The 27,953-nt window shown below is 57.8% G+C and overlaps 1 protein-coding gene across 2 annotated transcripts in view; it reads left to right on the top strand.

The window, feature by feature from the left end:
• FAM120B (family with sequence similarity 120B) overlaps positions 1 to 24,570 on the top strand; it is a 40,309-nt gene extending 15,739 nt beyond the window's left edge. The window contains exons 4-11 of one of the 2 annotated variants that reach the window (XM_053668747.1): positions 6,722 to 6,823; positions 7,311 to 7,483; positions 10,500 to 10,592; positions 14,101 to 14,307; positions 15,039 to 15,147; positions 16,880 to 16,972; positions 19,555 to 19,606; positions 23,781 to 24,570. In XM_053668747.1, the coding sequence (XP_053524722.1) occupies positions 6,722 to 6,823; positions 7,311 to 7,483; positions 10,500 to 10,592; positions 14,101 to 14,307; positions 15,039 to 15,147; positions 16,880 to 16,972; positions 19,555 to 19,606; positions 23,781 to 23,793 (842 nt within the window). In that variant the 3' untranslated portion in view covers positions 23,794 to 24,570. Of the gene's footprint in view, positions 1 to 6,721; positions 6,824 to 7,310; positions 7,484 to 10,499; positions 10,593 to 14,100; positions 14,308 to 15,038; positions 15,148 to 16,879; positions 16,973 to 19,554; positions 19,607 to 20,706; positions 22,710 to 23,780 lie in introns of those variants that run through there. The other variant, XM_037126083.2, reaches the window with a different exon arrangement.
• Positions 24,571 to 27,953: the final 3,383 nt, after the last annotated feature.

Here is a 27,953-nt window from a genome sequence, read left to right as displayed (position 1 = left end):
TCCCATCCCCCTGCCGAGACCTGAGTGGTGCAGGTTCTGCAGCTCAAACTCCCGTTGTCCAAAGACCAGCTATGTTTTATTAAACGAGGTTAAATCCATAAACCTCACTAACTTCAGCGTTTCATCAGTGAACTTTCATTAGATGACCGTGACAACAGGAAAAGTTAGTCTGGTTGACTTAGTCTTCATGATCGACCTTTATTTTCCTCCTTTCTTTCTCAACATCTTGGCTTTCTGCATTATTAGTTTGACATTACTGGAGTGCAGACATGAAATGCTGCTGTTGCCAGTTTATTTATGGTGACACAATGAAGTGCACTCCCTGTTCTCTGCTTGGCATAGCTCATTAGTCCACAGGTGCTTGCACGTTCCGTAAGTATCAGGTGTGAATACAGACGCTCAAGTCTCGTGTGGACTTTCTGTTGACTTGTTCTTAGTTCTTGAGAAAAGGGTGTTGAAACCTTCAGACATTATTATGGATTTTCTTTTATATGTTCAGTTTTGTTGGTTTTTGCTTCAGATATTTTTGAAGTTCTGTTGTTAGGTCCATATATATTGAGGATTGTTGTTTCTTAATGAATCTTAAACCATTATGAGATTTCCTTTTTTGGTGCCTGTAACATGCCTGGTCTCTAAGCGCTCTGTCTGATGCTAGTGTATGGACTGCGGGCTTCTGTGGTTCATGTTCGCCAGCACACCCTTCTGTCCCCTTCGACCTCTGAGGCGGCGTCAGTGGTGGGAGTGGCCTCCGTGGAGCAGCGTGTTGCCTGACAGGCTCTGTCTTCTAACTGGGCTGTTCCGTCACTGCCTTCGGTGTGATCACTAACGTGGTTGCCTGTGAGGCTTCCATGTCATTCTCTGCTTGGTTTTTCTTCTCCTTATTGTGTCCTCTCCTGACTTATTTTGAATCCATTGAATAATTTTTAGTGTTCTGTTTTACATTTTCTTGGGGACTGTTGTTTTTAGTAGTAGTCGCTACAGGGTTTGTGATATTCGTCCTTAAATTTTCACAGTCTGCCTTGGCGTAGTGCTGGCCTGTGTCACGTGTGAGGCGGAAGCCCCTGTCTCACTGGTGTTGCTTTATATCTTTGGTGTGTTTCTAAAACTCTTTTATTTTGCAATAATGACCCACTCTCAGGAGTTGCAAACATCGTACACTGACCTCCCTTCAGACTCTGCCCAGTTCCCAGCGATGGTGCTTGTGTGATAAAGTGCAGCGTGAGGCAGGACGTTGATGTCGGTGTGCTGTTTACTAGGCTGCAGACATTGTTCATTTTTTAAAATTTTTTAAAAATATTTTATTTATTTTTCAATAGAGGGGAAGGGAAGGAGAAAGAGTGGGAGAGAAATATCAATGTATGGTTGCCTCTCATGCGTCCCCTGATGGGAACTGGCCTGCAAGCCAGGCATGTGCCCTGACTGGGAATCGAACCGCGATACTCTGGTTCACAGGCCCGCGCTCAATCCACTGAGCTACCCCAGCCAGGGTTCATTGTTCATTTTTTTTTTAAGATTTTTTAAATTGTATTTTATTTTGTAGGTTCTTTTAGAGAGAGGGGAAGGGAGGAAGAAAGGAAAAGAAACATCAGTGTGAGAGAGAAACATCAGTTGGCTGCCTTCCAAAGGCACCCTGACCGGGGTCCGAACCCGCCACCCAGGCACATGCCCTGACCAGGAGTCCGACTGGTGACCTTAGCTCTGCGGGGCGATGCCACACCCACAGAGCTGCCCTGGCCAGGGTGGGTCTTACTGATTTCCTGCTGTTTTTCCTCCGTGTTGAGCTCTGGCATTGTCATCCCACATCAGGAGCCGGAGCCGGTCCCTCACCGCAGCGGAGCTCCCGTGGGCTGTCTCTCTGAGCCCTGCCTTCTGTCCCCATCCCCTGCCGACCATTTGTCTGACCTCCATCTCTATTTCGGTCATTCTGAAAGTGTTCACGTACATGGAGACATGTAGTATGTCACTTCATGAGATTGTGCATATATTTTAATCCCCCTACTACAGGGTCTTATTTTTGCTTTGAACTAGGGGTCAGCAGGCTTGTTCTGTGAGGGGCACGATATGAGTATTCCTGGCTTTGAGGCCCCCACATGCCTGTGACCGGCACCGAGCCCTGTGGTCCTATGTAGGGTCACGGACTGCAGCTGTGGCCATTGTCAGCGATGGCTTGTGCCTGGGCGCCAGTAAAGCTTCCTCTTCTTTTCCTGTGTCACAAAATCTGAATTTTATATAATCTTCCATTGTTGCAGAATATTCTCTTGGCGGTTTTCCAGTCATTTAAAACAATGTGAGAAGCATTACGAACTTTCAGACTGTATGGAAACCAACAGGCCAAGTTTGGCCCATAGGCTGTAGTTCCTCTCTTCCCTCAAACAGCCGTTTGTCCTTGAAGGAGTCAGCGCCGGGGGAAGGTCGTGTGTGTGCCCCGTGTCTGGTGGCCTCAGCGTCTTCGTGCAGATCAACGTTGCCTTTGACACCATCCCTCCTCCTCTGGAGGGCTTGCTTGTACATTTCACGTGCTGCTCATTTTGTTGCCTCGGGTTTTTTCTCTGAAAATATCTTTATTTCAGAAGAATAACTGTGCTAGGAACAGACTTTCAGGTATTTGTTGTTGGCACCTCCAACAAGCCATTGTGCTGCGCCTGCTCACGTCACCACCCGTGGGACAGCACGGTCCTCGTGATGCATCCCCCCTGTAGCGGGGGTGTCTCCCAGGCTGTTCTGCTGCAGCAGCAGGTTCACCCGGAGCTGTGGGTGGCTCCTCTGTTGTGGTTGGGATGCCTGAGCCTCTTGGATCTGCGCATTTACATTTTCTGTCAAATTTTGGAAAAATCGAGCGTTATTTGTTAGGTACTATTTTCTGTCTGCATCTTTCTCACCTGTCACTCTGGGCCTCTTGCTACTTTCCTGCATGGTTTACCGCTCAGTGTCCCTCAGGTGCCTTCCCAGCCCAGCCCTCACGCCTGTTTCTGTCTGTCGTTCAGCGGGGTCATCACTGCTGTTCTGAGGTCGAGTCTGGCAACCTCTCTACCACTGCTGGGCTGCTGGGCTGCTGCTGCCCACCCAGTGAAACTCATCTCAGATGCTTGGTTTTCAGTGGTTTTATTAAAGGCATGCAACTTTTTTATCCTCACCTGAGGATGTGTTTACTGGTTATAGGGAGAGAGGAAGAGTCGGGGGGTGGGGAGAGAGAAACATGGATGTGAGAGAGAAACGTTGATCACCTGCCTCCTGTACGAACCCCAACCCTGGAGCAAACCAGCCACCCAGGTTCTTGCCTCGGCTGGGAATCGGACCCCCACCGCTTGTTGCACAGGGACAGCGCTGCCACCAACCGCACCCCCCGGCCAGGGCTCAGCTGCATTTTCTGTCTTCCCTTGTCCCCTTCCCTGTCTTTGCTGTGTCCTCTAGACCCTAAACTCACACTGTCTTCTTCGAGTCCTTCCCTGCACATTCCATCGTCCCTGTCGTCTCTGAGCCTGGGTCTGCTTATTGACTTTTCCCCTTGTAACGGATCCATGTGTGTCTCCTGATTTTCACGTCCAGTATTTTGTAGTCATGCACTGGAAGGGTTTGAGTGCTCTGAAGAGTGTTGACTTTTGTTCACATCCGAATCTTCTAGGGCCCACCTAAGGCTTCTGAGGGTGGGTCAGTGGGGACATTCACTCTGAGGCTTCCCGAGTGTAAGGTGCTCACTGTGGTCTCTGCACGTGGGAGCCCTAGGCCACCTGTGGTCAGGGGGCAGGTCCCCCAGTGGAGGTCTGGCCTGGTGTCCCCAAGTCTCACCCTGACATGGAGAGTGCAGTCTCAACTCTGGCCCAAGGGCACAGCTCTGCAGACTTCCAAGCCCCACCGCACGTGCCTGCTCCCTGCCTTCTGCCCTGCAGGCCCAGCTGCCGCGACAGTCTTACCTCGGCCCCTGCCCTTGTCTCCTCCTCTGCCAGGGCTCTTTCTCCCAGGGCTGTGGTCTGCACCATGCCTCGGGGCAGAAAACCAGGGTGAGGCCACAGCGGTTTCACCTCGTCTAGGTCGAGAATCCATGGTGGTGGGAGGGGTGGTGAGCGTTCCCACGCCCCGCAGCCCCCCCCCCCCAGTCCCCCGGGGTTCCTTCCAGTTGCTGAGCTTTTCCTTTCTTGGTGGCTCTTTTCTCTTAAAGCGTTTTAGAATATTCTCTCCATCCTGTATGTCCACACACATCTCTCCAGTGTCTGTGTGTGGAAGGAACTGCAGAGAGATGGACATCTGCCCTCCTGGGGCGGCATTCTGTATTCCTTCATCTTCTAAGTCCCGGCTCGGTGTCCCAAATGACAGGGACATCTCCCCACTCTCAGATCCTCTGGAAAAGCTCCCCTCTCCCTTTGCTCCCTCCATCAACCTCTCCCCTCTGCTGTGTCCTCCCTGCTGATCTGATTCCTGCTGGCACCTAGCAGTGGTGACCACCCCCACCCCCAGCTGGCCTCACCGGCCTCAGCTGCCTTGCTTTGGAAACCGTGTTAGAAACACACCATTTGACATTTGTTTCTCTGGCTCAGGTTGTTCTTTTGATCTCTTCTGTGCGCCCTGAAGTCCTTGCAAGTAAGCGCCTCCAAGTTCCTCTCCTGCCCCTTGTCAGGAGCAGGTCCCTCTCTGAAATCACCACGTGCCTTCCAGTCTGAGGCCCCTGGTGGTGGGCACCTGCCTGGTGGGTGTCTGTCTGCCGCCCCTCCTCGAATCGGGCTGCTGCGAGCTGGCAGGTGCTGGTCAGAGGGGTGTTGCACTGCAGATCCATGACCAGGCATGTTTGCTGAGCCTGTGCTCTAAATGCCGCCTTTTCAAGAGTGTCTGCGTCGAGGGAGGCACCCACAGACAAGGGGAGCTCTGACGGCTGCACTGCGGGGCCGGCAGGAGTGGCAGCCGCTCGAATCCTCCGGGCCCAGCATGACTGGCAGGTGGGCGCTCGCTGCTGTCAAGTGGGATCTGGAATCGAGGGGCCTTGAGCTCCGAGGTGCAGACACTGTAAGCCACGTTCTTCGACCTGTACAGCCCTGCCCGCCATGGGTGTCTGCTGTAGCCTCAGGCACTGGGTAGGTACCTAGTACTTCAGAGCCCCTGTTATGGGGAAGGTGTAGGTGACCGACCTGCAGGCACCGAGTCCAGGCGAGGCCTGCTGCCCCAGTGGTTCTAGGGTTTGACTCAGACCACGCCTGCGGGTATTTTATGGTGGAATATGGGTGTTTGGACCTCAGGATGGCGTTGTGGACAAAAGTGGGGAGAAACCCGAACATCACTCAGCCCATCCCTGGCCTCACACCTCCTCTGACCTAATGGTCTTTGTTTAAGTCACTGGGAAGCCTTGCGAGAGTGAGGGGACGGGGGAACTCCTTCCCGCCTCCAAGGTCCACAGTGTTGGAGATGAGCTCTGTGCACACAGCTGCCTCTGGCAGTGGGGCTGGCCGTACGCTCCCGGCCACCCTCTCCTCAGCCAGCCAGTGGCCCAGGTACAGGGCAGGCTGCGGGTCTTGCAGTGGGGACTCAGCCCCACCAGCAAATGGTCAGTGTCGGGTCAGTGCGGCACCTTTGCAAAGCACCTACGGGCCGTTCACACATTAAAATCCTCAATACTGACTCAGAAGGGGACTTTTTTAAACAAGTATACACAGAAAAGAATGGGAAGTTTTTCTGTTCTTTAAAGAACTGTGAGCACACCACTGGCGGACTAAACAGCACCACAAAAACGTGACAGAACCAGCAGGACAAGTGCATTTTTTAAAAAGCCTGGAGGGTTGTTGCAAACTTGAACATCCTAGCAACTGAGAGGTCCAAGCCCATGTTGCTTCTCCTCTTCCCCTTCCCCTGCAGCTAACCCTAACCCCCCACCCCACACCCACGTGCCCACAGACCCAGGTCGTGAGCAGGGTCGGCACCCGAGAGCTGGTGGTCACCTGAGCTGGAATCACAGGAGCAGGTTTGGGCCCTTCTCCCACCTGCGTGGGCAGCACCCCAGCGTGTGGGAGCAGGACTGGCAGGGGCGCTCCTTGGGTTTCCACTTTGCTCTTCGAACGCAGAGCCCCACCAATCTGAAGCTGCTGGAAGAAAAGTCAACCTTTTCTTTTGGGAACTGCCTGACTGCATTTCCTCTTCCTCTTCTTCTTCCTCTTCCTCTTCCTCCTCTTCCTCCTCCTCTTCTTCTTCTTCTTCTTCTTTTTTTTTGGATATATAGGTGTTCAGATTATTTAATCTTAATTCAGACAAACCAAATTATTGCAAGCATTTCTGCGCTATTTCAGAGAGGACAGACTAAAGCCTGTGAACTGAAGCAGCACCCAGAGAACAGGCCGAACTCTAGGGTTTTCCAGGAAAACAGGTTGACTGCTATTTCAGGGGAGCTCAGATTGGGGCGCAGGGTGTGGCTGTCACTGTCCACAGGAGGGCACCTGGACTGAGAGTGGAAATGGGGCTGTCCAACTGTCCGCCAAGGTGAGGCTAGGACCCACGCCACCACTCCTGTGCTCTGTGCCGTCTTTCCTCCCTTTTGTGACAGGCGTGTTACAGGTCTGAGTCACCGGTCCCTGCTGCCCGGGCTCAGAGCCCTGGTGTTCCTGTCTGCCTCCGAGGCCTGGAGGGGAGGGCAAGATGCCGGGGTTGCCAGCTGGAGGGGTCCCAACGGTGCTGGGTCCATGCCATCAGCCTGGGGACAGGTGGCCCTCACTCGTACCTGCTGACTTGGCCTATCTCCGTGCAGGTGGTGCTGGCAGCTGCCCCCCTGTCCGGGAGTGGTTTGTCTACGCGGGGAACTCCCTGAGACACCCGGACCTGGTCAGGCCTCTGCAGATGAGCATCCCAGGTACTGACAGTCCTCGTGCGCACCGAGCGCAGTCACGGATGCACCGTGGAGGCAGGCTTCCCAGACCTGCACGTGCACTGGTGTCCGTGTCGGCCTGTTGCTCCTGGAGTTGGGAGACTGCAGGTAGGGGTGGGAGCCAGCCACTCAGCCCAGCTCCCCACAGTGGCCGGACCTGGCTCACACCCCAGGACAGCACCTGGGGTCACACTCCAAAAAGTGTTCTCAACAACACAGGGCACGGTGCAGGCAGGAAGAAAGCCCTTGCTCCCTGCAGGACACAGGAAGCAGAGTATTTTGGTGAAGGGTCTGAGGGTGCTGGCCCTCACACCGGAAGCTCCACTGGTGTTTTCCTCCTGTCCCTCTAAGCATTAAAGCCCAGCAAGGTCAGCAGGGGCAGAGGTTCGTGTCTTTTGTTCTGGAAGAAGAACATGACAACTTGCTGGTGCAAACAGTAATGCCAGTGGGCCTTGTGGGCTTTCCTCTTCAGGGGGCACACCTAGTCTGAAGCAGCTGTGGCTGAGCCAGGAGCCTGGGACCCAAGCGCGGCGCGTGGACGTGCTCCTCGCCTGCCTCGACCTCTCCTCCTCCAGGGAAGAGCTGCAAGCCTTGGAGAGCCCCTTCCGGATGCTGTGCTGCCTCCTCATCTACCTGTTCGTGCAGGTAACCGCGACCCCAGCTGCTGCTGCTCAGGGGCTCCTGCCTCCTGCCCTTGTCGTGCACAAGGTGCTGTACCGCCTCTGTCCAGCACCTGGCTGTGAGCACCAGCTCTCTGCAGAGCTTGTGAATTGAAGGACAGCTCTGTGTATCATGTGAGGGAGGCGCCATCTGCCACCGACTTTGGTGTGCAGTACACGTGAGGGGAGCGGGCCTGGCGGCTCTGCTTCCAAAGCTGTAGGACAACGGGTTCCCCTCCCAGCTGTCGTGTCACTGCCAGGTGGTGGTCTCGCTTCCTGGGATGTGGGGAGCAGGTGAGGGGTCTGGCACTGCCCTTGAGCAGAGGACTCCCCTTTGCTGAGCGATGTGCGTCCGTTCCTCTGACAGGTGTCTCCAGTCTGAGAACGGGCAGCGGCCACTCCCAGGGTTGATGGGCAGCCCCAGGGGAAGTGGGAGTGGTCTGCAGGGCGGACGTGGCCGTCGTGGTGAACGTCCTCCTCAGCGTCCTGCACTGGGGCGAGGCTGCTGCCTCAACCAGCCCCAGGCAAGGTGGTTTCTTTTTTACTCGTTTTACACTTAGTTTACATGTGGAGAGTATTGAAGCCAACGAGAAGATTGCCTTTGTAGAAGTTTGCGCGCACACTCACACACACCACACGCAACAAGGTTGGGACACCCAGTAGAAGAAGAGCTGAGAACCCTGGCGTCCCCAGCCTTTTCCCCGACCACCAACTTTAAAACGATGTCCCTCTCACTGTGGTCAGTGCCCAGTAGCATGAAGCCAGTGCAGACTCACACGCCTCCTCCACCCCTGGCTGTGCATCTTCTGCCCTGACCCTGGACCTGGGGGCGCGACCTTCCCTGTCTTCTGCCTGGAGGAGAAAGCTGTGGGGATCTGCCCTCGGACCTGAGCCCCTTTCCCAATAGCTGAGGTTACATTTCGGGGGCCTGGCGGTTCTCCCTCAGTGCCCTCTGGGCTGTGGACTGTCACTCTGGGGCTGTGTCACTCTGTCCCTGGTTACATGGGGCCAGTGTGAACTTGAGTCTTTGCATTTCTGTTTCAAGTAGAACACTTCTTTATTCGCACCACACTTAGCAAAGTCAAGTGCAAATTAATACAAGGTGGAAGGATTTGGTCATGTTTAAGTGTGAAAATACCTGTTTTTGATGCTGTGCATCATGTGTGTACTCTGTGTAAGCTAACGGTGCTGTGTGTGAACCTGCGGTGGCTCGGTCAGGCCAGTGTGGTGGCGACTGGGACCTGCCGCGGGGCTGGGGGCTGAACTCCCTCACCCAGAAACACAAGGGTTTCCTGCCAGTGCCGCGGGTACCGGTGGCAGCACTTGCAGGGCGTGCACTTGGACTTATCTTTCCAGCGGCAGAGGTTGCTGGCCAAGGCCTGCGGCAGGCACGCGGCCCGGCTCAGCCTGCACTGCCCGCTGTGCGGGGCCTGGTGTCCGAGTCCACTCCCAGCAGTGCCGGGCCCGGTGCAGAGAGGTGGCATTCCACTCACATGTGCGGTTCCAGGGCAGCAAGATGGGCGCCCGAGGAAGATTGCTGCTTGGACCTCTCTTCTTGACATAATTACCTTCGAAGTAAAAGTCTCTTCAGTGAACATCAGTGTGAGGTAGAACTGGTGTCAGTTTGACTTTAAAGGACATGTGCATGGGGACTTTAAACCTAAAAGCAACAAGGAGCTCAGCAGTGGTGTCTTTTACCAGGAAGGTTCTGGCTGTGTCCATGGTGGTCACTGCCTTGGGGTCCATGAAGCTGTGGGGGGCACTTGGGAGCGATGGCCCGTGTGCTGCTGCGCTTGTGGTGTGGTTCCGTGTTTGACGTGGGACGAAAGCATGTCCCATTTGGGCGCAGACATGCCCAGAAACTCGCCCCGCATCTGTGAGGGACTGGAAGGGCCGGTCCCCATCACTGAAAGGGCACGTTTCACCTAATTCACAGCAGAGCAGGTATTTAAAAAGCAATGCCTATTGTGTGGAATTCTAAAAAACTGGCGTGGCAAAGAGTCTGGCATTCGAGATTTGTGAGCAGCAAAGTTGGTGGCCAGAAGCCCACAAACTGCAACAAACCCAGACAAAACACGGTGGCTCTGCCCCACGGGTCCATGTTTTGAAGCCAGTCTTCCTCAGAGCCACCGGTGGCAGGAAGTGACTAGCAGGTCAGCAACCCTCAGTCGAAATGCAGAGGTGGGGTGTGTGCATTTAGCAAAAGACCTTCTCTGCTTGAACCCGCCTCTGCAGAGTGGGCTCTGGGTCGTGGCCCTGAGGCTGAACAGCTGCAGGTGGCGGTTTTCCCCGAAACAACTGTACCTGTTGTTCTTGCAGAGAGAGCAACTACCTGGGAATAAAAAGGGACAAGGATGGTGGTGGGGTAGGTCAGAACCGTCAGAGCTGAGACACATTGTGTCCCCGAGCCTGTCCCCACCACTGGATGTGTTTCCCTACAAGGAGACACTGCAGGTCCCCCTGAGGACAGGAAGATCAGTGGCCACGTGGCCACGTTGCCATCTGGGGCCCTGCAAGGAGGAGGCCTGAGGCCTGTGTCCACCCTGCTTATTGGCTGTGATGCCCTGGCTCCTGGGTCCCCTCCTCATCTCCCGTCCCGTCTCCACGTCTCTGCCACACCCTGGTTAGACCTTTTCCACCGAGGATTTGCGGGGACCCCTATTTTGGGGACCCTGGTTTTCTTCGTGTTGGGATGTGCAGGTACAAGTCCCACGGGGGCTGTGGAGGCTGGGTGCTGCTTGCAGCCCCAGGTCTCCACTGTGGGTGCTTTGCCTGCACACCTCTGGGTTGTCAGCTTCTGAGGTTTGTGCCGAAAATAACCACTGTTCTCTAAGACTGTAGTTCTTCCCAGCATTCTAGAACTGTCTGCCCTGCTGGAAAGTAAGCAGTCTCTGACCTCCCGCGTCATCTCCTCTGCTGCTGGAGACGCACCCTGCGCACCTGTCTTCAGTGGTTGCGACCCGTGGCCGCGAGGCTAAGGCCAGCTCTCCCTCTCCCTGCAGGTAGACACGCTGTGCCTGGAGGACCTGCACGCTTTCATTGCTCAGGCCTTGTGCCTCCAAGGAAAGTCGGCTGGGCAGCTCGCAGACTTGCAGGTACGGACGCAATCCATTGACCTGGTTCTAGGGACCACGAGCCCGTGCTCTGCCGGCCCTGGTTCTGTCCCGGGTTGTTCTCTTCGTGGCATGGTGGGAGGGCTTCACTCTCAGGCAGTAGGGCCGGGTCCTGCGGGGCCAGCAGCCCTGTGGAGGAGGAGCCCCACACGGTGCAGCAGCCATGCTGAAGCTGGACTTGGGTGGGAGGGTCCAGGGTGGTGGCTTATTTACTACATGTCCTTAGGTCACATGTCAAGGTCATACAGACCCCAGCTGCTGCGTGGGCCTCACTGGGGGTGACGGCGTGTCTGTGGAACAGGAGGCTGGGGACAACCCAGCCAAGGGTCCCTGGGCATTGGAGCCATGCTAGGAAGCCAGGGCTCCGAGTTCCACTGCGTGTTCTCATCGCTTTGTGTCATCTCCAAGTGGCCAGGCACCGCTGACAGGACGCATGAATGAGCGCCCTGCGTGACGGCAAACCTAGGGACCTTCCGTCTGCACATCATCACACCCTGCTGCTCTTGCAGCAAATGCTCACTCCCATCGGACATGCTGAGGCCTGTGGGTAAACTCAGAACACTTTGAGAACATACTGAGTCACGTTTTTCCATACAGCAGAAGCCCTCAGAATGGTACTTACTGAGTCACTAAAGTAGCCACAGAAACACGGGGCTAATAAGTACCTAGCTATTCAAAGAGAAGCCGCTCCTCGTTAGGCTGAAAGTTGACGAGTGGATGTACAGCCGGAACAGAATCTGGTGGGAGTTTCCCCTGACTTTTTAAATGGACACATGAGCACAGAGGTGACTGACCCCCAGCAGAAAGTGAGACGGATGGCGGAGCAGAGGGGAGGAGCCTGCTTCCCCCAGTCCTCCCAGCTCTTCGCCCAGGAGCACTGACTGGCGCTCAGGCATTCGTGGGTGGAGCCTAGGGGTGGGACCAGGAGGAAGCCAGCGAGGAGCCCTGAGCGAGGAGCCCTGCGGTCCCCAAGACCGCCCAGGCTGCGTGCTGGATGGGCTTGTGGGGGTGGGCGTGTGAGCTCCTCGGGTGAGCAGAGGTGGGGATGGGGACCGGCCCGCTGCCTGCTCCCTCCCTGCTGCCAGGTGCCCGCCTCACTGCAGTCCTCACCTGCTTCCCACCTCCAGCCTCCATCTTGGTGCGGAGTGCGTCCGGGCCTGGAGACCCTGGAGGAGGAGATGCTCGCAGGAGGTGGGGAGCAGGCAGGTGCCACGGCTGCCCTCAGCTGTTCGGGGAGGACTGGCTGGTCTCGGGCAGTAGGGGACCCCTTGTGGGAAGTTCTCAGGAGAGATCACAGGCTGCCCACCTCCCCATCCCCGCAGTCCAGAGCCATTGGCTTTCCCCAGGCAGGTGCCGCAAGGGCGGCGGACAGATGGGTTTGCAGAGAGCAGGGGCACACCCACGCACAGCCACACGCACCAAGTAGGCTCAGGGCGAGGGCAGCTGAGGCCTGCCTGCCAGGCTCGCGCATGGCATGTCCTCTGCACGCCTTCGGGTCACGGCGGCAAACGAGGGGCTGCGTAGAGACTGCAGCCCATGGAGCCAGGAGGGCAGCCTGCTATCCTGGACATGTGTCCCAGGCCGCTGGTGCAATGTGGGTGCCGGTCAGTCTGTACGGCTACTGAGCGTCAGAACCCACAGCCGTTTCTCCACTCGGGTTTAGTCTCTCCGCCGCTTCTGTGCTGACACAGCCTGTTGTTCCTGGTTCATGCGCGGATGCGCCCCTGTGCTCCAGGGCACAAACACACCACCCGGACGTGAGACTGTGCTCCATCTCTGGTCTCCCATTCGCTGGGAGAGGCAGATGCTCATGCTCAGACTCTCACTTTTTCAAGCGGCCCAGCCTTGCAGGCCCTCAGCAGTCTGCCGGGCTGCTGCCGTGAGCCCAGGGAGTCACCCTGAGTCCACGTGGGAAGTCCAGTGACGGGACATCCTAGGGACATGTCGATGCTTAGCAGACTCTGACCTGGAGAGGAGCCAGGGTGACAGCGGTGACACCCGTGGGCACAGGCCCACCCTGCGAACAAGACGGCTGGACCTAGTGCCTCTGCACCAGGCTGTACTCTCTCCGCTGCCCGGGGGTCTTCCCGTGAACTGTCCGAGAACGGGCAGAAGGCTTTTTTCTGGGTGTCATCTGTGGTCATCTGTTCTGAACCTCAGCTGTAGGTCAGGATCAGATTGGAAGTGACAGGTGTTCGGGGTGCCTCCTCGGGGCCCCGTGGGGCCATGGCAGCAGGCAGGCAGCCCACTGGAGACACTGAGGCCTGCCACACGGGGCCCTGAGACAGCATTGTGACTCTGGCCATGTGGAGACCATGTTGGTTTGCAGGGGCACTCGACGTGGGTGTGCCTCTTTGCACTGGGTGCTGCGGGTACTTGGGGGGCGACACCAGGGCCTGGAGTGGCCCAGGTCCTGTGCACGGGGCCCTGCTGAGCTGTGGGCCATCCTGGCCAGTTTCTCATTTTGTTTCACTCTCGGCCTCTTTTGTTCTCTGCGAGCAGCCCTTTGACTGTAGGGCGGCATCCCCACTTAGTCCGCCGTTCCTGGACTGGGGGTGGGGATACAGGGGTGCAGGTACGAGTGTCCTAGGACGAAGCTCGTTTGCTGCAGGGAGGCCCATGGGCCACCTGCTGTGCCCGCATGGCCCTTCGGGCGTCACCCGAGCAGCCTCTGCTGCCCCTCAGGGCTCTGGTGGGCCCCTCAACCCCACCCCGCCATGAGAAAGAAGGTCCCGAGATGCAGGCTTGCTGGGTCCCCTGTTAAGTCCCAGCCCGTGGTGCGAAGGAGACGAGATGTCGCTGCACATGATGTGTTTTGGTTTTATGAACTGTATGAGATACTCCATGACACTTTGAGTAGCTGCTGACCAGTGGGAGTAACAGTCTCCATGGGCCACACCTGGCAGGCGGGCGCCACAGGGCGTGAGGGGCGGTGTGCAGTCCACAGTGACTGGAGGGAAAGGGTGTCGCCAGGCAGGGCCAATGTTGCACGTTAGGGCAGCTTCTCCATCTCAGAGCAGGAGGACTTTCACGTTGGGTCAATCCGACGACATACAGAAATGTTGTACATTGGAATGGCTGTCTTGATATCTGAACATCATTAGCCTCTTAACTCCATAAGGTAAGCCATTGCACTCTTAAACGACAAGCGTCCATTTCGGTTGTATTTTTAGTAACTGGAACAGCTCACTGGGGTTCCTTACAGCACAGCAAGCCAGTCAGCGCTGCAACTGCTGCTCTCTCAGTGCCCTTTCACCGGGAGCTTTGGGAACAGCACACGCCGCAGAGACCCAGAGGGCCCAGCCTGGTGGGGGCCGGGCCACCCTGGCGTGCAGTGCCCGGGGAGGCCCCGCATGGAACCACACGTCGCCTCTGTCCCTGCAGCGGCTGCGGTGTGTCCGCTCTAGGCGGAGGCGGCTGGCACAGAGCACAGGGCTCTGGTCCCCGTGGTGTGGGCTCCTCCTGACCGCTGTGTGTCTGGTCTCCGCAGCTTGATTATGTCGACCCCCGAGCCGTGCAGCTGGGCTCCCTGCTGGTCCGCGGCCTGACCACACTGGTGCTGGTCAACAGTGCCTGCGGCTTCCCCTGGAGGACAAGCGAGCTCATGCCCTGGAACGTGTTTGATGGGAAGCTGTTTCACGAGAAGTACCTGCAGTCTGGAAAAGGTTTCTCCGTGGAGGCCCTGGTGGAGCAGAACGTGAGTTCTCAGCTGCTTCGAGTCCCGAGTGAGGGGCGGGCTTGCAGCAGTGGCTCAGAGGCACTGTGGAGGCTCAGGGTTTTTGGCAGAAAGTCAGATGGGCCAGAAGTGCTGTGTCCTCATGGTCACTTTGCTGTAGAAAACAGTTCAGACGGCGCTGAGCCTGCTGTTCACATTCCGAAAGGACTGTTACTCGAGAAGCCTGAAGCCCAGGGTCATGGCCCCAGGCTGCAGGGTCAGCGTGTCTTCCGGCCTCGGCCACAACACCTCCCCAGACTCCAGACCCCAGGCTTCTGTCCGGGCGGGGGGACGGGCACGGCAGCGCCCCATGGAGTCCGACACGTTGCTGTCCCAGCTCCCTCCCTCCCTCCCTCCCTCCCTCCCTCCCACTTCAGCACTGATTGCAGATGCTTCCTGCCCAGGTGCCTCTGTAGACGTCGGACCTGTTTCAGTGGGAACATCCATGGCTCCTTAGTTGAAAATGTCCCCTGAAGGCTGGCCATTTGGTTAGGGACGTGGGTGGCTACCCAGCTTCCTCAGCACAGTGCCTGTGGGGTCCCCGGGAGGCACCCAAGCGAGATCTCGGCCACACGCACGGTCGTGTCACCCAGACGTGAGCAGCAGGCATGCAGCCAGCTGGGGAGACGTGCTCTGAGCTCCCCAGGTCAGAGGGGATGATGGGTGTCTGTGGCCACTGTCATTTCTCAGCGTCTGACCTGGTCTGTTTGCAGAGGTCTCGGCTCACCAGGTTCCACCAGCTGAAGTCCGCCGTGTGCAAGGCCTGCCTGGGGGAGGGCCGGCACATTGTCAGCCAGCAGCTCTGGAGGCCCCACCACGCAGGTGGGCAGCAGGGCACGGGGGTGGGGCCGGGAGGCCAGGGCAGAGGGGAGACACTGTGGAGATGCCCCGCCACTGCCCGGTAGTAACTCATGACCGCGAGCTGCTCGGGGGCAGAGCCCCTCCGGTCTCTGAAGCACAGACACTGCCGGGCAACGCGTGCTTGCCACACGTTTGGGCTCACTTTTCCTCATAGTGAGTGTGTGTTCACACAGCATGGATGCAGAGAAAATAACGAAAGAGGAAACATAAATAGCCTTTAATTCTGTACCGTGAGATAGCCGTGGACAGATAAGGCATTTTGCAGGGTTTTCTGTCTCTGGTCCCACTGTTGCTGCTCCTTGTGTGGCTCTGGGTTGCACTTAAGTGACAGCCCACTCGGGGCCACAGAACAAAGCTCCCACGTGCTGGCTCCAGAAACTTCAGGGTCCCCACCGCGAGCTCCAGGTGGCCCTCTCTCTTCTCAGTGCACACACAGCTTCCACGTGCCTCCTTTCCTTAAAACAGACCGTGACCCAGGGTGGGGTGCGTGCTGCCAGCTTGCTTTCTGACAAGCTCTGGTCACGTCATGTGCCCCCGGCTGTGATGCAGAGTCTGGGACCGCACCGAGACGTTGGTTTTCGATGGATGTGATGGGCCTGAGAGTCCATTTGCTCCTTTGACTGCTCCTGCGTGTACCAGTGGGACTGTGGGCAATCAGCTTTCTTGTCGATGAGCTTGTTTCAGTTACCGTTTCACGGCCTCAGTGCTTAGGCCCCACGTCTGCAGCTGCGCAGCCCTGTTTTCTTTCTTGGCGGAGTGAGCTCACCGCACCCTCTTACTGCCGGGCTGTCCTCAGAGTTCTGCTTGGTGCCAGCCCGGAAACAGGGCTCTGGGAGCCTTTGTGTGGCAAGGGCACGACACCACCTGGGACACATCCAGGTCCTACCAGGTGTCACACACCTGCACTCCTGCCCTCGGTACACCCACATACCTGCATACATTCACCCTGCACACCTGCACTCTGCACCCTGCACAGCTGCACCCAGCAGGCCAGGCCTTGCCATCTTCTCCTCCTCATGGGAACTGAGCCCCACGTGCCTATGGCCTGTCTACCACGCACCGCAGGCAGCTCCCTGTCCACGGCCCCGTATTAGTGCACAAGCCGCCAGGGGAAACCTCCCTGTGTGTGTCGAGCCTGGCGCTCTGCAGCGCGCACCTCCTCTCTTTGCGGGTCACGGTGAGACATAAAGATCCTGGAAAAGACACGCATCGGTAGGACACAGACCTCCCCTGTGAGATTCTAGCAGAGACACGTCATGGGGATGTCAGGGTGTAAGTGCTGAGGGGAAGTTTTCAAAGGGAAAAGTACGTTGAGGCACATTTGTGTAGAATCAGGTCTGGCGCTCAGAGTCCTGCCCGCTGTCAGGTGTACTGGTCAGAAGGCCTGTCCCAGGGGGCAAGCCCACCAAGACTGACCACAGGGCCCTGCTTTGAAGGGACCTGCCAGGATGCCCCGTGTCCTCAGTCTGCCCGTTACAGCACCAGGACACATGTTCACACACAGGCCTCTGTGCCCCACCGCCCAGCGCTGGCCCTAAGGCTCCCATGTGTGCATCATTGTGGGCTTTCCCTTTGGTGTCAAAGACACCAGGACTCTGGAACTGCCAGCCCTTGTGACAGTCTCACACATGGCATGTAACTTGGGGTTAGGCGTCGGTGGCTTGCTGACATGTTGATTTTGTTGTCTCCACAGGGAGATGGGGAAGACAGGGACCCAGCTCCCACAGGATGAGCTCCGGGCATAGCCGGTCCAGCCAAGGACAGCACTGGAGAGACCAGGGCTCAGGTAAGAGGGCGCTGCCCACGAGTGTCATCACCGCGGCAGCTCTGCTGGCCTCTGCAGCACGCGGTGTGTCTGCATGTGAACGACCCGCCAGCGCACCGAGGTCTGGCCAGCGAGGCAGAACCCAGCTGTCTCCCTGCTCCTCGCTGCTGTGCACTGACAGTCACCCATCTGTTCAAAGCCCACGGCCCTCGTAAGGGCCACCTGCTCCCTCTCACAGAACCACAGCCCGAGAAGCGGTGTCCTTGTAGGAAGGAGTGCGGTGGAGCTTCCCTTGACCTGGTCCTGGGCAGAGTGCCTTCCAGGAAGGGACACGGCCCGGCCCTCGTCTCTTGTGTGCACAGGCGCCTGGCCTCACTCCTTGAAGGTGCAGTCCGTGCACCTTGGAGGGCCAAGTTGTGTAGGCTTTTCAGAGATCTGACAGTTCTCGTTTTACCCTTCCAAGTGTGAAAACACTTGATGTGATTCATCATTTCATTCACTTTTGCAAACCCTACAAGCCGAGGGTCTCACAGAAGTCACAGTGACTCACGGGCGCTTCTGGTTTTGCGTCTGAGCAGCATCGCAGCTCCAGCTGCTCCCCCAGTCCAGGTGTAGGGGACATTTACAGGTACCAGGGGTGGGTCTGGCCACTTCCTCTTGCCACAGAATCAGCCATGTAGCTGATGTTGGGAGTCCACCATGTGGCTTGGTGTAGACCGGAGTTCAATGAATATTTTTGAAATACCTACCGGCTGTTCCCAGTGCAACAGGGAGCTCCCAGAGGGTCTCGCTAATGGTGTCCAGTGCCGCCCACCCTCTCAAAAGCCCCATGCATGGCCAACAGGAGGTGGCTTCCACCTTGCCCCGAGTCATCGTACTCCCACACTCCAGCACAGAGCGGCGATAAGAGCCTGCACCCTCTTCCGCTGCTTCCTGCACGCTCTCAGCGAGGAGGTGAGCAGTGCACTCTCCCGGTGCCATCACTGCTGCGCGCATTGGGGAGCGGACGTCTGTCTGTCCCATGGGGGTCGTTCGTCATCACTGTGCGGCCCTGGAAGCACCTGCCCTCTGGGGTCTAGTGGTGTATCTGCAGGCCTGGCCACGCAGCTGTCGGTGGAATTGCTTGGGGACAGTGCTGGATTTCTAACTCTGAGGGTGACACACCTCCCCCAGGTGAACCAGGGTGCAGGTGTTTCTGGGAGAAAGGAGAACCTGGCTGCGTGTGGTGGCAACAGGGACCTTGGCTTGGACTTGTCCACATTCCGTCCCAGTGCCCCTTGCCACTTCCTCCACACCCCAGTCTCCACGCAGCCTGCGCCGGGCGGCATGCGCACATCCAAGGGCCCAGCACACTCCTGTACAGAGCACACCAGGGACACGCCACCCCCACGTTCCTCACGTGTCCCTCGCATCCGGTCGGGGAGATGTGGGTGCCAGGTCTGCAGGGGTCCTGGCCTCCTCGGAGCGGCTCACAGAAGTGCCGGCAGCTCCCACGGGTTTTCCGACTTCAGATGCTCTGTGTGTGGACACCAGCCTTGTATTACAAATGGAACGGTTTTTCAGGTCAAATTAGCCACTTTTTCCATTACTGCAGTTGAATTATGTCATCTTTATTGGGCCAACGTATTTTTTGCTGGGTTTTGTCTACCTTTGAATGCCCATTTTAGTATTTTGGGAGATAGTAAAGTATTCTAATAAAAAGTCACTATTTTCAGGACAGAGGTAGCGAGCAAAATTCCCTGTTTGTGAACCACTGGAAGTGCCTCAGAATGTTCGCTCCACCCCTGCCCCCGGGCTGTGCGACCCAGGGCCCACCCTCCTTCCTGGGAAGCAATGGTCTGGGACTGGAGGGGAGGGGCGGGCATCAAAGCTCCCCCAGCTCTGAGTTGCCCTGCAGCTGGAGTGAGGGCACTGGGAAGATGAGGTGGGAAATTCCACAGTCAGCAGCCACCAATTGGCCTGTGATTTCTTCAGGTTTTGCTTCTGGGGCGATGCTGGGGTCAGCGGGGCTGTTGTAAAACTGCCCCTGATCACCTGTGATAACAAGTAGGGCCTGGGAGAGGTGTGAGCAACAGGGACCCACAGCCCAGAGGGGGGGCGGCTCCCCCCGGCAGAAGCAGACGGATTATTCTGTGGGGACAGTGTTACGGTTGGACACAGAGACTGACCACTTCTTCCACTTGCAAGGCAGCCCTGTCCAGGGGAGGCAGAGGGCAGCCAGCTGCACTGGGCTGCAGGGAACCCCGGGCCCAGCTGCAGAAGGAGCCCTGTGCTGCTTTTCCCATACTTGGCACAATGTCCCCCGTGGGCCATCTGCCTGTGAGCCTCCGTTCCCAAGTGTCCTTGGCAGACAGCGGGGCTAGAGGCAGGAGCAGTTCTCACTCGGCTCCTTCCACTCCCAGTCCAACTCCCGATTAATTGCTTCCTGCCGCACTGGAACAATTGTGGGACGGAGTCCAGTGCCAGGCGGCCGTGGGGTGGGGGAGGCTGGACCCGGCACACAGCTTGGCAGGTCGTCTGTGCAGCCAGAGAGGTGCGCTGTCTGCTGCAGAGTTGTGGCCGATTTCATCCTTAGCTTTGGTTTTCCTGTCTGTCTGGTGCAGGAAGCAGACACCACGAGACTGACCCCTGGAGAAGACACACACCGTCCTCTGGGTAAGTCTTCAGAGGGAGGCAGCTCACCCGCAGCAGGAGTGGCGCCTGCACGACACACACTCCATATCCAGTGCCAAAACGGACAGGGGTTCCGCTGTGAGGTCCGACTGACACGCACCCAAGTTCGCTTGGTTTGGGGAAGACTCTGCTTTCTACAGAAAAAGTGTAGAGGAGACAGATGAGTCTGGCCTTGGGACCCCGTGTCTCCCTCCGTCAGTGGCACAACAGGCACCTGCCAGCTCCTTGGAAGGGGAGGCAGCCTTGGGACTTGGACCAGCTTTCCATAGAAGGAAGAGCATCCTTTCCAGTGACTTCTCCCTCATGCCCTATTTTAAAAGCTTTTGTCGACTTATTTTTGGACGTTGTGCCTGACCCTGTGGTTGCCAACAGTCAACCACTAGCATTTTCCTCCCAGCCTTACCGCCCCCCGTCCCTTGTCCCCCCCCAACACTTAAAACACTTCCAACAAAGGCAGGTTTGGGGTGGTTTTTTTGTCCAAGAATCTCCAGGTAACCCAAGAATTGAAATTGTGAGCTCAGTAACCTTCGGAGTATTGATAAGGATCAGAAGCTGAAAGTCAGGCCTTTCCTCGAAGCCGTCACCCCCAAGTCTGGGGGGCGGGTGGGGACTGCCCAGCGTCCTCGGGGTCAGACGCCCTGCCTGCACCCCCAGCTCTCAGAGGTGCCCGTGCAGGGCAGCCCTCCTTCAAACAAAACGGCCCTAAGTGCATCCTCCGTCCGCGAGTGCGCTTGGTGAGTGTGCTGGCCCAGTCGGTGCTGCCCAGAGAGGGGCCGGTACCACACGTCCCCCACATGCCCACTCACCCGCGTGTCCTCCGAGTGCGCAGCCTCACACTCTCCAGGCTCCTCCTGCTGGGCGCCACAGACTCAGCTGCTGTTCACACTCGTCTTGTAGGGCCTGCAGCCTCGCTTCCCAGCTCTGGAAAGACTTTTCATTCCTCTTAGGGTTCTTGTTTTCTCTCAAAACCCTGAAATTCTGTTCCTTTCATTTCTGCTGATTTTAAATCACCGCTACATCTAAAAGTTTCATTTCTTTGCTGCTGCTTTGCACAACTTTTAAGTAAGAGTCTCCTCCCTTAGACTACCCGGCGACCCCCATGATAACCATTTCCCGTCGTGACATCCCGGTTCCAGCTGGTTGGTGGACCTTTGTGTTCAGGACGCTCTCCTGTGCTGCTCAGTGGGCACCACTTTTCCACGTTGGAGAGACCAGTGGGGTGCGCTGTCTGGAATCGTGTTTTATGAATCATCTCTGCAGTCGAGTCTTCTGATGGAAGGTCCCTGTAAAAATCAGTTTTTAAGTGAAAATAAAACAGTGTCTTTACCACTCAAAATTAAACATAACTTCACAGTTCTTTGATCACTTAGACAGCACATCACCCCCCAGTATGCTGGGATCTTTGTGAAGAAAACCGTGTGGAGTGTGGTCCCCTGTGTTGCCCACACCTGCTGCGATGCTCACGTGATGTCACTCCTCCGTTCTGGTGGCAGCTCGTGCCCTGGGTTTGCTGAGCTCTCCTGCATCCAGGGCGTGAGCACCAGTGACCGTGGCGTGTGACCCTCTCCTGGGCTGTGGGGTTTGTGTGTGAGGGCTGTTTGTCGGGGTCTTGGCCTGCACCGTCCTTTCCTTTCAGAGTCCTTGTCTGGCTCAGGTATCGGGGTGATGCTGGCCTTGTGGCAGGAGTTTGGAAGCGTCCTTCTCCTTGAGTTTTTTGGACTACTTCAAGGTTTGGCGTGACATTTTTTTTAATGTTTGGTAGAATCTGGTCCTGAGCTTTTGTTTTCTGGGAGGTTTTTGATCACTGGTCAAGCTCCTGTCTCACAGACTGGTCTGTTCAGACTTTGTTTCTTTGTGACTCAGTCTTGAAAGGTTGTATGTTTCTAGGGACACGCCCGTGTCTTCCAGGTGCCCGGTGGCTGGTGTGTGACTGTTCCCTCAGGATCCTTTGTATTTCTGCTACTCGCTGTGATGCCCCCTTTTCTGTTCGTAATTTTATTTATTTGAGTCATCTCTCTTCTTCTCTTGGTTAGTTTGTCAATTTTGCATATCTTTTCAAAAGACTAACTTAGTTTTCTTGATCTTTTTTTATTGTCCTTGTCTGTGTATTACTAATTCCTGCTCTCACCTTTATTATTTCCTTCGTTCTGCTGTCTTTGGGCTTCGCCTGTTCTTTCTCTAGGTCTTTGAGGGGCAGAGTTAGGTTGTGCGTTTGAGATCATCCTTTTCTTTGAATGTAGGTGCTTACCGCTACAGACGTCCCTCTTAGAACTGCCTCCTGTGGGGTTTTGTGTGTTGTGTGTCCATTTCTCTTTGTCTAGACATACTTTCTAATTTCCTTTTTATTTCTTCCTTGACCCATTAGTTCTTTAAGATCATGTTGTTTTATCCCCACAGATTTGTGAGGTCTCCAGTTCTCCTCTAGTTTCATAGCTCTGTCACCAGAAAATACGCTTGACATGACTTAAGCCTTATTAACTCTTCCAGGCTCCTGTGCTGCCCCACACGCGCCCTGTCTTGGGGCACCGTGTGTGCTCGGGAAGATGTGTGTCCTGCCACCTGCTGGGCAACACGGCTGCAGCACAGCCCCCTCTGAGGCGTCCACCCTGTCGCTTGGACAGTTGTCACTTGCCCCTCGCGGAGCCCTCTGAGGCCTGCGTGGATCTTCAGCACTCACACTTCTTTGCTTTCATCACAGAAAACTCTTTCGGGGCCAGAGTCCCCAGCCAGAGTAGCATTCCAGTGCAGGAGGAAAAGGTCACACGTTTTCAGGAGTCAGGAAACTTCGGCCTGCAGACCCTTCCAGAAGAAAACACTCCAGCAGGATGGGCCTGCCATCGCAGCAGAACGCACAGCCTCACTGACGTCCCAAAGGGGGAAGGGAGGGTAAAGAGTGTTTTAAGAAATAATGGCTGACAAGTTTCCCAAATTTGATTAAAGACATGAACCTACAGATCCAGGAAGCTCAACCAGCTCCAGCTACGATGAGCTCAGCCCACAGGACACACTGCAACCCAGTCCTCGGGGACTGGAGACTGAGATGGGGTCTTCAGGACGCTCAAGGGAAGTGGCTCCTTAAAGGCAGAGCCCCTTGAGGCCTTTTAGCTGCTTATGTGTCAGAAACCCTTGTTCAGCGACATCTGCAGACTGAGTCTGGGCTCTGACATGCGGGGGGGGGGGGAGCCCGTGTGGGTGGACGCTGCCATCCCAGGGGGCTGCCAAGCCAGAGTTTCAGGAGAGGCCCCGCGGGAGAGCCTGGCGCCCTGCAAGGCGCACGTCTGCCCAGGGAGGTGGCTCGGAGCTCACGCACAGCATCCCGGCCTGGGAGGCTTCCGCAGCAGTTCCCTTTCTCCCTCCTCTGCTCTGCTGTGTGTCTGGGCGTCAGACACTCCCGCCCTCTGGCGTTCCGCTCCACTTTGCGCGAAGTGTCCTCCATCTTCTCTGTCCGTCCTTTAGTTCTGTTTCACGTTCCGAGCACCTGGGAGGTTTGTGTTTACAGCGCAGTCGTCTGGTTCTGTCGTGCACTTTCTCCAGGTGCAGAGGCTAATTCCACAGGTAGCATCTGGGCTCCCGCCTTTGTAGACAGTTCCTCCCGGTTTCTCTTTCTCTGTGTGTGTGTGTCTTCTGGTCTGTGTTTCTACTTTCTCAAGTGCCTGGTGACTCTGAGTGTCTTCTCATTTCAAAGAGGCCTCAAAAGGGTGGCTGAGCATGTGGCCCGGTGGGCGTGGAGCCAGGTCCCTGGGGAGTCGTGGCACTGAACCCTGTCCTCCACCCCAGGGGCCGGTGTCCCAGAGAAGCGTCCACATGGAGGGGTGCAGCCCCATGGGACCACGGGAGGCTGGAGAAGAGCCCGGGATGAGCCCCAGCTTCTAACGGGCGTCGCTGAGGTTCCCGCCTCTGGGCGTTCCCGTCGGCTGGGGAGGGAAACACGGGGAAGAAGAGGAAGTGGAGATGGGCCGCCGCCTTTGGGCATTTTGTGACTGACACCCACCTCATGCCTTCACGCACACTCCCAGCCCTGGTGGGACCCCATCGGTCGGAGCCGTGGCCGACAGGCCCCTCGAGTCCTTAACAGGCAGCAGGAGCGGGAGGCCCTGACGGGTCCAGGCTGGTCAGAGGTATCGGGCCGACTCACCGCCCGTTGCTTGTGTTCTAGGTGGTCCAACTGACGCCTCTGCCGCGCCCTCTCACGGCTGGGAGAGCATTCCTTTGATCTGGAACACGGATGTGAAGTCGGCATGTCTCGCTCCTGTGCTGGCACTGATGTGATGACGCACCGTGTCCCCGTCATCGGCACAGCACAGCCATGACGGAAGCTGCACAGCTTGTGTCCCCTCCTTCCCACGGCAGCAGCCGGAGCGGGCGGGCCCTCGTGAGAATGCGCTGCCGTCGCCCCAGCATCCCTGTGGCCGTCGCCCCAGCACCCCTCAGAGGGCCCACCTTTGGTTAGGGGGTTGTAAGTGTGGAGACCCCACAGGGTGGGCCTCAGGGAGGCAGGAAGTCACCCTCCTGCACCAGGTGGGGGCGTCCGACATGACGGGAGTGCCCCCTTGAGAGCTGCCCTTGAACCTGTCCCACCTGGACTGTCACAGCCCCTGCTTCCTCCCAGTGGCCGCCCAGGCTGCAGCCCCAGGCGCTCTTGTCAAGGTTTCTGGTGCAGACACAGCTTTGGATGGCCGGCTTCCTCCTCTAAATTGTCAGAAGTGCCGCTGGGTCTGGAGGTCTGGGTCTCCCTCCCGCTGGTCCATGGGGACGGCAGGCCTGCAGTTGCCTCTCTGCCTGCGGGTGCGCAGCCCACCACCTCCGGGTGGCGAGGCGCCTGGGCAGGCGCCCTGCTCTGTTCTGCACGGACTGGGTGTGGTGCCCCCTCCGAGTAGAGGTGGTGGTCTGAGTGCCTGTTTGTGACATGTCACCGAATATAAACACTTTGTTGTTAGTGATGAGAACACATGGCTGTCTTCCTGCTGCTTTTCGTCTGGACCTGTCGTTCAAGTTGCAAACCTGGAGAGCACCAGGGGGTCCTAGGTGCCAGGCGGGGTCTGGCCGGGCTGCCTGTGGGCCCTGGTCCCCCAAGTGGCGCCTCTGGTGTCACCATCAGTGGGTAGGGTTTGCTCAGGGCAGGGCTTCCCGACTGCAGGCCCGCGTGTGCCCTGGAAGGGCCGTGCGTGGTGCTGCCTGTCAGCGTGCCGCTGTCACTGGGGCACCCAGGGGAGCCCTTGTGCCCGGGCCTTTCTCCGTCCAGCTTCCAGCCCCCCCCGTCTCCGTCCCCCTTGGGGAGGGTTCCCCCTGCCCCGAGCCATCAGAGCACCTGCTCCCTGCAGGCTGCCACCGCAGGCCAGCATCTTCCTTGGGGACTGGGCTCAGCAGGGGCCCTGCCTGGCCTGTGCCTCCTGGACCTTTGCAGCAGGAGTGACCTCAGGTCTGTGTCACAGAAAGGGAAGGAGGAGGGGACATTGCAGGCCTGTGGCGGCTCTGGAGTCTCATGTGAGTTGAGTGCTTCTGAAGCGCTGGTCACCAGGATTCAGTGCCTCACACGGGGTGTGGGTCTCAGTGCCCGAGAGACTGGACTTCATCCTCTGAACTGCGTTTCATTTGAAATTCCAAGTTCCCTCAGCACCTGGCACTTCGGAAGGAAAGTAAGTCATCAGCCACATTTCCTGGCCACGGAAGCGTTGAGACGCAAGAGGAAGAGAGCGTGTGAGTGTGTGAGTGTGTGAGCTTGACTTCGTGGGAACCTGTGTGTGTGAGCCTGTGTCGTGTGTGTGCTGAAATAGTTGTGCCGCACAGCTCACGTGCGGTCCCTCCCACTGTCCTGGGAACAGCTGGGCCCAAGTCCACCTGCCCCGTCCCCTTGTCTGTGGGCCCTGCTGAATGTGACATTGTCAGGTCAACACGTGGCCGTCCCTCGGCAGGACCGGGGCACTTAGTGCCGGGGTGAGCTGCAGCCCCGTGGCAGGGCCCCTCGCCCTGGGGTGTGCGATCCCGTTTGCTGCCTGCTGAGCGGCGCGGCCTGGCCTGCCACAAGCCAGCTGCTCGCCTGTTACGCCAGCAGAAGCTGATGCTCGCCCTTTCTGCCTCGGCGTGTGTCCCCCACGTGCTCTGGCGGCCCTTTGTGAAGAAGGAGCTGGGGCGGCCTGCACTGAGCCAGACCACTCACGGTTCCTAGACAATTGGACATCGTTCACCCAAATCCCTTCAGTCTGGTGACGTCTGCGGCCACGTGGTCTGTGTCCTGTGCCCTGACGTCGGCCTTTCTGCTTCTTCACCTGCAAGTGGGAGCGCAGTGACCGGACCTGGGGAGCCAGCAGCCCCAAGCCCGCCCTGTAAACAGCAGACGTGTCCCCACCCTCCCAGGCAGTTGTGGGGCCCAAGTACTGGACACAGGAGAACCCTGGGAGTGGAAGAAGGCAGGATGGAGGTGCCCCGGAGCCCCACAGTCCTGTGGAGGAGGCAGGGGAACGAGGGCCACTCCTGTCGGCCACGGTGCAGTGACTCGACATCAGTGTTCAAGACCATGCTGCCCCGGGTCTTGTCCACCCACAGCTTGTCCTGGGTCAGTGTGGACGGGAAGATGGGCCCAGGGCCTCATGGTATGTGTGCGGAGGGGGCCGGAGGGGCCGGATGTGGCCTGATTCTGTGGGGACAGAGCCGCATGGGGAGCAGGGTGCCTCCCTGTCCAATCCACACCCCCTGGGGCCTGGCGCCCCAGCCACCACGTGAGGGGCGTGGTCTGTGTGGCTCCTCGGGTGTGGCCCACAGGCCCACCAAAGGCAGTGAGGGCACCGGCGGGCCCACCTTGAACCATCTGGCCGTGGGACGGAGCTGGGCCTGAGGGCCTCCCAGCCGCGGCAGCGCACCCGATGGCCGGAAGCGTGCGGGCTGCAAGGCACTCGGGCCAAGCCGCCCTTGGCAGCCCCTTGCCCGGGCCCAGGGTCCTCCCTGTCCGCCCGTGTGGAGCTCGCTGCTGGGGTGCCCCCTGTACCCCGAGTCCTCGCAGTCTGACCCCACAGTAGCATCCTCCGGGTCAGCACCCACTCATGCTGGCTGGCCTGGCAAAACCACAGCTGGGAGCTCCAGCATCTGCCAGATAACATCACACGTCCTAAAGGCAGACGGGGGCACCGTGGCAAGGCCACCCCCTTCTATCCCCACCCCTCCTCGAAGGGCCCCTCCTCAGACACCACCTGAGGGGGACAGGCCCCGGCCCAGCCGTGGAAATTTGGAAAGAGCCCCGAGTCAGTGAGTCTGTGACACTCAGGGCTCAGCTTCAAGGGGACAGTGGGAACCCAGGTCATCAGGCCTGGAGTGTCTGTGTTCCCGGACCCAGCCCTGTCCAGGCCTCCCCTCTGGTGGCACCGGCCACTGAGCTGCTGGGGTCGTGCGCAGATGGGGCTGCCTCCGGGCCGACCCCTGGTGGGGACCCCTCACAACCCCCGGCAGACTTGGAGGGAGGGCTTTCTGCACCCACGCGCCTCTGTGGCTCTGACAGGAGCGCCCGGCAGAGCCAGCCTGCCTGCCTGCTGCCCGTGCCCGCTCTCTGAACGCCGCTGAGGCCACACCTGATTTCATTTTAATGTCATTTGTTAATGTGTCCACACAAGTCGAATCCCGGTTTTTTAACTCAGCCTAAAGCTCAGTTTTTAAAGCGAAAACAACTTCAGCCACTACATGGTTTCCGGAACCTCTTCAGTCCTCTTTGGGCTCATTCACATTTGTCAAACAGCTTGTGTGTGCTCAGTGCTGGGGTGACCAGAAGTGACAGTGCCCGGCCCCCCACTGCACGGTGCGTCCAGGACACACGGAGGCCCAGGCCCGAGTCAGGATGCGCCACAGAGCTGAGTCTCTTAGGCCAGAAGTCACCTGGGGACCAGTGCTTTGCAGCCAGGTGCAGGCCCACCACCTCCACTCAGTCTTACTGTGCGCCTCACGTTCAAGGGCGTCTGTCGGGTCCATGATCACTGAGCACCTCGTGTCCACCGGGCAGTGCGCTCCTCTCACCCCTGGATCTGTGACGGCGTCTGCCTCCACTGTTACCAGGAGCCCCGGAGTCTAGGAAGGAAAGGTCCTCACACAAAGGTGCCAAGTTCTGAGCAGCAGCCAACGCGCTGCGCCCACCAGGAGCATCTACGGGCGGCGGGGGCGTTTCCTGCCTTCCTGGGTTACTGCCTAACGAGCCTGAAACGTTCCCCCCCCCACCCTGGTGGAGCAGCAGACGCCAGGGTCCTGTGTCCCCACAGTGCACCAGGCCCCACGCCGTCAGCAGGGTGAGCGGGACCCCGGCTGGGCAGGGTCGGGCAGAGGCCGACCCGTCACCCCTGGGGTGACTGAG

Source organism: Artibeus jamaicensis, unplaced genomic scaffold (genome assembly GCF_021234435.1).
Source record: "Artibeus jamaicensis isolate MK-2021 breed Jamaican fruit bat unplaced genomic scaffold, CSHL_Jam_final contig_497, whole genome shotgun sequence".
NCBI classification, from domain to species: Eukaryota; Metazoa; Chordata; class Mammalia; order Chiroptera; family Phyllostomidae; genus Artibeus; species Artibeus jamaicensis.
Note: the sequence above shows the minus strand (reverse complement) of the source record. Positions and strands in the feature narration are given on the sequence as shown.